The sequence below is a fragment of the Cucurbita moschata genome, unplaced genomic scaffold (genome assembly GCF_002738365.1).
Source record: "Cucurbita moschata cultivar Rifu unplaced genomic scaffold, Cmos_1.0 Cmo_Scf00043, whole genome shotgun sequence".
NCBI lineage: Eukaryota > Viridiplantae > Streptophyta > Magnoliopsida > Cucurbitales > Cucurbitaceae > Cucurbita > Cucurbita moschata.
In genome coordinates, this window is record NW_019268559.1 from 1,901,748 (window position 1) to 1,913,051 (window position 11,304).

Genomic DNA, 11,304 nt, shown 5'->3' on the forward strand with positions numbered 1-11,304 from the left:
ATAGAACCAAACATAAAAACTGTACGAACACTTTATGTTCTTGGTGCAGTGCCATATCCACAAAGGTATGATATTGTCCAGTTTGAGCATAAGCTCTCATGGCTTTGCTTTCCGATTCCTCAACATACCTCATACAATACTATTTATTGATTATAAACCATCCTTCCGTAAATTAGCATGAGACTTTCATCCAACAGTTAAAATAATTAACTATTCTATTCATTTACTCTACTATTAAATTATACCGGAATGATTTACTCTACTATTAAATAATTTTAATTATTGCAATCATATAATTGACGTAACAAAACTAGATCTAAATCTGTTTTAAAAAATAACTTAAATAATGATTTTTTAAAAATTTACAATAAATTAAAAATAAATTGAATAAATCTCATGCTTACGTGGTTATAAAATAAATTTAAAAAAGAAAGCTGCCAAACTTTAATTAAATCATTTTAATGAGCAAGCACTAACCAATTTAATTATATATTTTTTTTGGAAATATTACAATTTACAATTTCATTACATATTTTATCAAATCTAAAAATATCAAATTAAATATTTTTTTTTTTTTACATTCCATTGTCATATGATATAAAAGTTGAAAATTTTATGACAATTAAAAAAATTTGTTTACTTTTTATTTTTTATTGTTTACTTTACTTTTAGCTGATGCCTTCTTTTTATGACTCAAATATTATAAATTACTATAATTTTTAAAGAAAATTAAAAATTACAAATCCTTTATTACAATAATAATAATAATAATAATAATAATAATAAATCTTAAAATAATTAATTTTTGAAAGATTGCTACCCTCATTTCTTCAAAATTTTAAATTATTATATGATGTAAATTTATCTTTAGTAGATATAGCGTTTGTGTCGGGAATGCAACTCAGAGCTAGTAGGTCAGGACATATAGCATGAAACTGTCTCGAAAAGGTTGTTTTTTTAATGAATAAATTAAATTAAAATGTTAAAACACATTAATTAGCTTAATAAAGTTTGAGAAGGCAAATAAGCGCAAGCTGCACGCAATAAAAAATGCAGGCCAACAATAGCCACAAGATTTTTGTCCAAATAAAATAACAACATTTAATTAATCAATAAAAAACTCCTAATCTCATCTTTTAAATAATAAATTATAAAACAATAATTTATTTATTAAAATACTGTTTCTTATAATGAAATAGGTTAATTATTATTTAAATGAGAGAAATTAAAAAAAAAAAAAAGAATGAAACAAATTAAACTATATTTGCATTTGGAAGCATGATATACAAATAATTTGTGTCACATCCGACATGTCGTTCATGTGCTAAATTTAATAATAAAAAACATACAGAAACAGAAGTAGCTGAGAGCTGACTAAGCAATCCAAAACAAATGGGCCACAGTACAAGTTGCAGCCGCCCAAATTATGTCAGCATGTGGCCCAAAAGTAATTGGGCTGGGCCCACTTGGTAACCTCTAAACCATTCCAAAAGAGCAAGCGTGAGCGTTGAAATTAAATTAATTTAAAATGGCAAAATAAATTAAATAATCTCTAATTCATTTACTTAATTATCATTGGCCATTTTAATCTTTTATAATTCTTAATTTTATCGTATTAAAATATAATTAAGAATTTTAAAAAATAAAATCCCATTGAAAATTACGTAAAGGATTAGAGATTATTCCGATGCCGCAGCCGCCAAACGGCCACCCAAACTGCGGTGAGAATAGCTAAACACGGCTGTGCAGCACGACGTCGGCTGCCTGAAACGTCCGCCGCTTGCGGTTGTGGTTTGCTAGAAGCCTTGAAACTGAGACAAAAAAAACAAAAATGAAATAATTTTTTTATTTTAATTAAAATATTCGATGTCATTAATATAATTTGAATACATTTGTAACATTTCTTAGGTTTAGTAATAAATAATATTATAATATGTTCTTCTCCATTTTTATACATTATTAATCTCCATCATCTTTGTCATTAAACTAAAAATATTATTAATCTCTATCATTTTTCTTGCTAATAATATTTTAAAAAACCATATCGTATAATGTTAATTCATTTATGACCTCTATTTATTATATAGTATTTATATTATATATGACTATAGAATATATTTTAAAATTTTTAATATATGAGATGAGAGATTATTATAAATTTAAATATTTTATTTGGAATAAGTAAATTGGGCGGACCTGGCCAACGGCGAGGGGCAAAAAGTGACGACATAATTGGCCGACATACAGGTGAAGGTGCTGGTTCCGTCGTCGAAGGCGTAACTGTAAGCCAATGGGCAATTGTTCTTAAAGAATTTCGAGTAATTACTCGGTTTACACGTGTTAGGATTTGCAAACGCCCCACTGCAGCAATATTCCGCTTTCCCGAACGCTACACACGCGCTTTTGCACGCCACGCTCCGGTTCCGACCATCCTCTCCGCCGCCCATCACTACCTGCAGCTCCTCTGGGCAATCCCCGTTTAAATCCGCAATACAACCGGTGGCCGTACAGTTTCCTGACTTTCCACCCTCCGGTACGATTTGCATCGCAATGTTGTAGCCGTCGACGAGGCTGACGTCGTAGAAATCGAAGCCACCACCGCCGTTGAGGGTGAATTCAGCGAGAGTGGCGGGTGGGGCGGCGCAGGCGCCGTTGCATTCGACAAGGCCAGAGCCGCAGTCGGCAGTGGCGCAGGAGAAGCGGCCGGAGGAATCGGTGGAGCAGAAAGTGCGGGCCCAAATGCGGCCGGACCAGGCGGTGGGGAGAGAGAGGAGAGAAGTAGCGCCGGGGAGGAGGGGGAAACCGGTGGTGGAGAGAGGGGCGGTTCCGGCGCCGGATAAAATGCCGGGCCAGATTGTGTGAGTGCAGTTGTTTTGGAGAGTGATGGTTGCAGAGTGAGTAAAGGAAAGGAAAAGGAAGAAGAAAGGGAATGAAAAGAAGAGAGGTTTAATGGAAAAGGAAGCCATGCGAAGAAGCTCACTGATTTCTCTCTGATTTCTCTCAGTTTAAAACAATGGCGGAGATCCATAAATTGACAACACAATGAATATTTTAATATTAATTTTTTTTGTTTTAAAAATCAGATTAGCACTAAAATGACTCATCAATGTAAAATTTAGGGGTTAATCAGAATTAGGTTTAAATAATTTAGTTATTTATGGAATTATTTACAAATATACAAGAGATTGGGTGTCACGTGCAGCGTAGGTAGTTAAACTCTGAAACCAAACAAGAAGAAGAGGCTACCACGTGCACTATATATGCCTGTCTCTTCCATTTGGATTCTATCGCTTCTAGGAGGCCCATGAGCCCATACTGAGAAACAATATGGGCCTGATTATGGGCCTGGGCCTCATAAGGGAACAAATTGTCCTTTAGCGGAAGAGTCGATGTGAACTTAAATTCCAGCTTTTATATAAAAAAAAAAAGAAATAATAATAAATAAATAAGTGTCTGCAAATTGGTGAATTCGATGTATTAATACGAAACCCATTTAAAAATTGTGGAAATTATATGATCCAATTGAACAATTAACCCACTTGGTCAACTTGTTGGTTTGCTTCAGCAGCCTAACTTCTTATCTGGTCCCAGTGACGACATGTAGAAGATAATCGGCGTGATAAAAATGATCAAATTGGCTGGCCATTACGACATGTCGTTGTAACTTCCACGTCACAATACAAAAGCCCTTGGTATTACGAAACCACCACGATAAGAATTGACTGGGCCTAGACTCAAATCGAGTACTTGGGCTTAAACTGAAGGAGGCCCAGTTAATAGCCGTTTATCGGGCCTGCGTTTGTTAGACCTGAGGCCCATTATCTAACTGCTGTACTAAATGGGCCAATTTGAGGGGTTCCAACCCAATGAAACAAGAAATCAAATATATTTGGAGGTTGAATTAAACATTTTAACCAACTTGACCATTTAAATTTATAGTTGACCAAAGTAGAACTAAAGGACAACACAATGGAGGAGACGAGAAAGTTCTAATGATTTTCTTCTTGTATCTGTGCTCGAATTTGAGCTCTTCCTCTTCCTCGTCCTCACCTTGAAGGGTCGAATGAAGTATTCTGGTTTTAAGGACAAAAATTTCCTTAAATGCCCTTTCGAGAACTCGGAAGTACAGAATAAAAAACACAAAAACATAGTGAAATGTGAAGGGACCATAGTGTCTTAAGCCAAATTTGGTATCAAATAATCTCACATGACTTGTTTCTTGGTCTTTGTCTTCAAAATTTATTATTGGGTGGGGTGGGGTTTCTATGCAATTTTTGGGCTCCAGTTTTCCTCAATAGTTAAGCACTATCCTTTATGAAAATGTAATCATAATCAAGCAATTCCAAGGATGCAGTCTTAGTTCTATGCACTAACAAGAAGAAAAAGAAACGAGACAAAAAGGTATATGATCTTTGAAAACAAATATGTAGGAGCCTGAAAACTGTTCTCCATGTCAGGTAGATGAAGGATACACAGAAGGAAGCAAACAACTTTCACTAAATTATTACATACTTTTTGAACAATTGTGGATGAAAAATGAATCTATACGTACACTACTTGAAGCAAAATGATGATGGGTATAAGTAAAGAAGATAAAAATTGAAATAATTTCAACTTGTAAAAGAGATGAGAATCTTGCCTGTGTATTGATTGAAATCAATGATACCCTCTTGGACCTCTGGATTGAAACAGCTCTAGCTTACTTCCGGCCTCATGTAAGAGTCTTTCGAGTGATTCGTCCTGCGTCAAATGTGATTGTTTTGACGCCCATTCGATCACAGGAAGCGCCTCGGCCCGTGCAAGCTCCTCTCTATCAGGCAAATGCAGGGCAATGTAGCACAATAGAGTTACAGCTGCAGTTTGAACACTTTGCTCCCCAAAGTACACTAGCTGGACTAAGTGTTTTGCTCCTCCTGCAGCTATGATTTCCTCGCAGTGGTTAATGTGGAGGAAGTTTTCAGTGCAGGCAAATTTGGTGAGAGCAATGCAGGCCTCCTTCAAGACCTCGGTCTCTCTCTCGTCGAGAAGCTGCACTAATGGGCTGATCATTCGCTTCTCGGTCGCTCGAAACGTTCTTGCCAAATGTCCAATGGATTTGATACAAGGAATGAGGAGATTTTCATCTTCTCTTTCAATGATCTTCAGCAACTGTTCCACAACAGCTCTGCAAGCAGGGGAAGTCGGCTTGAAAGCTGATCTTCTCAAATCAGGATCGTGCTCTGCCATGGCTGTGATCTCCATCAATGCCATTGCAGAGTTATGCTGCACATTCTTTTCCCCTTTCTCAAGTAGAACGGCAAAACACAACAGAGCCCTTGATTCTGTAATGCTACGGCAGATTGTCAAGTTCCCTTTAGCAAGCTGCCAAATGGCTCTAGCTGCCATCGCTTTCATCTTGGTTTTTGTGGCCGGGTCCTCGAGTTCCCTCCCCTTCGTGCTGGGACCGGAATGAGCATGATGAAGGTAAGGGGAATGGTGAAGAATATGCTTTCCATTGCTGCTAAGGCTGTGGCCTTCGCCATGGCTGGCCTGTGGAGCAGCAGTTGTAGCCGCCGCCGACCCACCAGAGAGCATGTTCATAGAGTTGGTAACCACCGCGTGCATCTGATTTGGGGTTCGATTACCCATCGGATGAAGAATCTTGCTATGGAGCTGCCGATCATCATCTTCCACAGCTTTATGCACATTGTTATTCGTTTTGGGGTTGCTCGCCATTACCACAGCATGAATCGAGATGGATTTATTGGCAGTGATATTGTACTTGCTATGTTCCTGAACAGTTTCAAACGCAAGATGGCTAACAAGGGAGCGGATTATGTAGTGCTGTTCGAAAAGATCTTGGCACTTTGGGTAACTCGAAACGAGTTCCGATAAAGCCCAAGCAACCACAGCCTGAACTTTCATCGGACCTTCTTTGAGAATTTTCGCAAACACCTGACAGACACCAGCCTGAATCATGGCCTCAACATTCTCAGGGTCACGACCTAAAAGCCCAATTGCATTTGCAGCGTTTTCTTGACCTTCAACCCTACCATCTTTCAGCAATTTCAGCAGCGCCCCAACGCCGCCCTCTTCAATTATCCGTTTCCCATATCTCTCGCTATCTTTCGCCAAAGAAACCAGCGACGCCGCCGCGTCGGATCGATCTTCCGGCGAGCCAGTAGAAAGAATAGCAATCTGTTCCCATATGAGACCTAAAATCGGTTCGTTAGCAGCGATAGGGGGAAGACCTAAATACTCATCGCCACGATCCTCAGCAGAGGCGGAAACTCGGAGCAACCACGAGACATCACCGATGGAATTATCAAGCTGTGAGCAAGATTTACGAAAGGCAGCGGCAGGAATGATTGTGAAAACTCGCTTCATAAGACCATTCCCGCTACATTTAAGCACCAGTGCCAGAGCTTTATCTAGGGCTTGTGCAGTCTCGTTAATGATCCGAGTAGCCGGTCGCTCATAGAGATCGGAACTCGCTCGAGCCGCCTGACGGAGAAGAGTAGCAAGCTTCTCCGTCTTGGCCTTAAGATCAGCACACTCCTGCTTGAAGTTAGTAGCCTCATCGGCCGCTTTGGTAACTTGGTCGGCCAATTGAATCGGCCGAGCCAAGATCAGCTTGATCTCCGCCATGAAATCAGAACAAAAACCCCTCAAACAATCAAATCACTCAAGAAATCAGATCGAAAAGAAAACAGAAACAGATAGGTAATCAAAACTGAAACTCGAAATCAAAAAGGAAGAAAAACAGCGTAGAAGATTGAGAAGAACTAGTTTGACGCAATGGCAGCGAGAAGTAAAGAAAGAAGAACAGGGTGGCTAGGGCAGGCGATGGTAGAGGCCGTCATGGTGGAAGAATTTGAGAACAGGTCAAACGCGGTTTTCTTCCTTCTCCTCCTCCTTCAGAGACATTAATACTTGGACCTATTCTCTCTCTTCTCCTTTCTTCTTTTTTTTTTTTTTTTTTGGGACAAAGAAAATGAAGAGAAAGAAGCCAAAGCAAAAAGGCAAAATAATTGGAGTTAACAGAAACTGGTGTCGTCTTTTAGAAGCCAACGGGGGCTTATGGGTCCCAGGGCTGCCGAGCCATCGCCGCTAGCTTCTTGGGTTTTGGCTCGAAAAATCCGCCCAATGTTCCTACCAGGTGGCACCGCAGCGTCGCGTCTCGCCTCCTTTACTTGCTTAAAATTACCTTTTTGGGTTTATTTTTTCTCTTTTGGAAACATTTTGGGTTCAATTTTCTAATTCAACTCATGCTCTTTTCATACTTATCTTCGTTGACTATCTCTCTTTGGAAGTCTTTGCCATTCATGTTTGGTGGGAATTTACTGTAACAAACAACGGTAAATTTCGAAAACTTGCTTTTAATAAGTTCTTTTTTTCACTAAATAATTTATTTTAGATCAAATTTAACTTTTTAAATAATAGATTCTGAAATTTAAAATTTGTCAATTTAATTATTTATTTTTTTTGTTGGATAAGTACCATTCAAATGTTGTAAACAAATTAGTTTTTTATTATTTTTTTAAAATTATGTAATATATACGTTTTTTATTATTTTTTTAAAATTATGTAATATATACGAATTTAAATTTTATGTTTGATAAATACGTTAATTTTTTATCGATTGTGACGAAAAAATATATTATATATAAAATTTAGAGGCATATTATTTTAACATGCAATTGAGAAGCAATGCATAGTAAGTTTACTTTCAATTTAAAAATAATAGTGGTTGAGCTTTTTTTAAAACCTAAGATGGAGAAGATTTATATTTTAAATCAAATTGTGTTTTTCAATTGAGTTATTTGTACTAGGCTTATTAATCAATTATTTATAGTTTTTACTCTTATATATTAAAATTAAAACTGAGTCAACTTCACAATTATACTCTTTCAAGATTCACAATACGATCATATACTAATTACTCTCACCTTCAAGTAAGTCAATTAATTCAAATACATCGTACAAATGGTCTATTGTTCACCACTAGCAGATATTATTTGCTTTTACCTATTATATATCGTCATCAATCTCATAGTTTTAAAACGTGTCTACTATAGAGAGTGTCTAGCCCTACTCCAACCACTGTCTTACATCGACCGATGACAAACTCTAATGCCAATAATAATAGCCTAAGCTCATTGCTAGTAGATAATGTTCGCTTTCACCCATTACATATAAACATGAACCTCACGATTTTAAAACGTGTCTACTATAGAGAAAGTTTCTATACCTTTATAAGGAATATTTCGTGCTCCTATTAAATTGATATGAGATTTCACATTTTGTCACACAAACTGATTTTAATATCATAATTGAGAACGAGTCATATGTCAAAAAAAAAAAATAATAAATAAATATATGAAAATAAACATTTAATGAAAATATAAACAATTGTCATTGATACCAACAACATGATTTCGACAAAGATAAAGATGACCATGACGTGGTTGGATAGTTGTGCCATTATTGCTAATTTGTTTAAAAAAAAAAAAAAAATTCTAATTATTCTTTCTTTTTATTATTATTGAGTTTTAAAATAGAATAAAACAATTTGTTATTTAATACAAATCTAAGATTTTTGCTGCTAATAGCTATTAAAAGTACCGTTTTAAAATGCTAAGTGGTTTTAGAAAAAAGAAATTAATCGATCCCATGGGATTGGAGAGAATCAAAGTTTCAAACGTAAAGCCATAGCCATCAACAATTACTTTGGTATTGGTCGTTACAATTTTTTAATTATGACGTCAGCATCTGGCACCGAAGAAGAAGCATTCTTGTCTACCAAACTACAGTCCTGGGGCCCACCGTTGCTTTGTTTTTAATTCGTTTAGCGAAAGCCTCCACGTGCGCACGTGCACACGTGCACATTGCTGGAACTTTGAGCACTGTTAATGGGCCACGATGACAATCTCAGGCCCAGATATTGTAATTGGGCTGCGGTTCGTCAGTCCGTCCAAGGCCCAATATCACAATCCAATATCAGTCCAACTCCAAAAAATAGTTTATTTTCTTATTTTGTTTATTTATTTATGTTGTTATGTTTTTAAAAAAATAAATTTATAAATAATATTTTCACCTATAAGTTTATATATTTTATATATTTTTTCGAAAATCAAACCACGAAAAAACAATTATAATTATATTAAAATGAAAATAAATAAATAATCCCAACTGCCACATGTAAAGGGGCGGTTGGTAGGAATGCAAGCTAGCAAAAGGGGGACAAAGCTGCCCGAGAATTGCGTAGCTGATTGGATTCTGATGCTAATCACCGACCCGACATTTTCGCAGTCCTATCCTTGTTTATCATTTATTTAATCGCAATTAATTATTGAATAATAATAATAATAATAAATTATTTACATTTGTTGGGCTCGTTTTTTTCTTTTGAGCCCACTTATTTCATGGGCCTGATTTATGAAATTCTACGGCCCATTGTTCACTTTATAATTTTATTTTATATAAATATTATTTTAATATAGGAATGAAGCAATAAAGTCAACCACGAGTTGTAGACCCAAATGAGCCGACTGGAATTAGTTGCCCCTTCGTCACGTCATGAATAAGATGGGTATGGGCCAAGCAATAGTTGTGGACCATCTGGAAAAAAATAAACTATTTTTAAAAATTGTTATTTTATTATTTATTATTATTATTATTTATTGAACAAAAAAAATCGTATTTGAATTTTAGAAATCCATTTTTTTAATAATAAAAAAGGGTTGATTTTATATATTCGACAAGAATTTGTAGAACAGGGTACCGGTGTTCTAGAAGAAGGATGAGAAGGTAAGGCCTCTGGTCCTCGTTTGTCGTGTCAGTGATTAGTGAAGCTGATTTCTTCTAGAAGCTTGTTATCTGAACAGGAGGGGAGTGGGGCCCACTCCCATAGGGTTCCATCCTGGAGAATTAACGAACTCTTTGTGATTTATAGCTTCTAGAACTCCAACATTGGGCTTAGCTAAAAACCTAAAAGCTTATCCTTTTTAAAGCTGACTTTTGAGGTCAATTGTCTTAATAATATCACTGTCGCACCGGCCACCGGCTACCGGCTACTGTGTCCTGTCTGATAATTTGTCGGTTCAATGGTTTTGTTCCCAAAACCATAACTGGAAGATTCCTGTTTTGAAACATTAATTTGATTAATTTATTCTTCTTTTTCAAAATTTCCATTAATTTGAGATTTTTTTCCATTAATTAGATGGAAGTGATGAACACGAAGAACTGAACAGCGGTTTTTGTTTTGGATTTTCAGGTCATTTTATTTCATTGAAATCAAAACTGAACAAAGCCAAGAAAAATACAGACAACAAAAGGAACACTAGGAAAAGATATAAGCAGTTTCCTCTGTTTCCTATTTTACTCGGCGATTTTGGAGAACTGAATCGTCTTCCTGACGATTTCCTGTAGTTCTCTAAGAAAATCGGCTCCGGTGAGTCGCAAATCGTTTGCGCCGTTTCGATTATTTCGTTATATGTTCAAATCACAGCACTGATTCCGATTCCGATTCCGATTCCGATTATGACGAACTATGATCGGTTAGTGAGTCAACTCATTACCAGCACTGATCAGACTCCCAATTCCGGCGAGTGTAACCAGTAAATCCAGAAGCCATCCGCACCGAAGCTACAGGCCGGCACCGGCGGAGAAGCTTGCGATCGTAATCGGCGCGTTTTTCAGGATCGGACAGAGTGGAATAAGCGGCGTGAATCTTCATGAAATCATTGGCAGAGGAGTCTTTCCGGTCGACGGCCGCCACATCCGGATGTGAAACTCTGGCAAGGCGTCGATATGCCGATTTGATTTCCTGAAAAGAAGCTCCGGTAGGGAGTCCGAGGACGTCGTAAAGCGAAGTGTAGGAGGGCATTCGTTGAAGGTTGAGATAGGGTGAGGCGGTGTTCTCTCTGGTGGCGTAGGCGGTAGATGAGGCGGTAGCGGTGGCGGAGAAGGCTTGCGGTGGCCGGAATCTGACATGTGTGAATTCCCGGGGAGAGAATCTGGCCGGAAGAGGCGGCAGAGTAAGAGGAGAAAAGGCAGATATCATTTTGTTTGATTTGGGGGTTGAAATTGGATGAGCAGAAAAGAGGGAGTGAATAGGGATTATATAAAAGATGGGAGAACGAGGGGGACCGTGCTTGGGTCAGCAAACTAACCGGGGTTAAGTTTGTCTCTTCCCGGGTTAATGGGCGTTTGAGGATGCGGTGGGCCCAGGCTGCAGGATGGTGACTCAGCAGTTAGATTATCCAATTTTTGTCGCCTCCCGTTAAAAATTAAAAAAAGACAAAAAAAAAAAAAAAAAAACAA

At 37.3% G+C, this 11,304-nt stretch overlaps 3 protein-coding genes across 3 annotated transcripts; all 3 read right to left on the reverse strand.

Annotated features, from left to right (window-relative positions):
- Positions 1 to 1,282: 1,282 nt before the first annotated feature.
- LOC111433555 (thaumatin-like protein 1b) lies at positions 1,283 to 2,972 on the reverse strand. The gene is made up of 2 exons (XM_023070626.1): positions 2,197 to 2,972; positions 1,283 to 1,811 (listed from the first exon to the last, which is right to left on the reverse strand). Exons 1-2 carry the CDS (start codon positions 2,964 to 2,966, stop codon positions 1,673 to 1,675), a joined length of 909 nt encoding a protein of 302 aa, XP_022926394.1. The 5' UTR covers positions 2,967 to 2,972; the 3' UTR covers positions 1,283 to 1,672.
- A 1,408-nt stretch (positions 2,973 to 4,380) lies between these two features.
- Positions 4,381 to 6,939, reverse strand: LOC111433550. The gene has a single exon (XM_023070620.1). The coding sequence runs from the start codon at positions 6,625 to 6,627 to the stop codon at positions 4,657 to 4,659; it is 1,971 nt and encodes a 656-aa protein (XP_022926388.1). The 5' UTR covers positions 6,628 to 6,939; the 3' UTR covers positions 4,381 to 4,656.
- A 3,283-nt stretch (positions 6,940 to 10,222) lies between these two features.
- On the reverse strand, positions 10,223 to 11,083 carry LOC111433507 (chaperone protein dnaJ 11, chloroplastic). Its single transcript, XM_023070553.1, has one exon. It carries the CDS (start codon positions 11,042 to 11,044, stop codon positions 10,556 to 10,558), a length of 489 nt encoding a protein of 162 aa, XP_022926321.1. The 5' UTR covers positions 11,045 to 11,083; the 3' UTR covers positions 10,223 to 10,555.
- Positions 11,084 to 11,304: the final 221 nt, after the last annotated feature.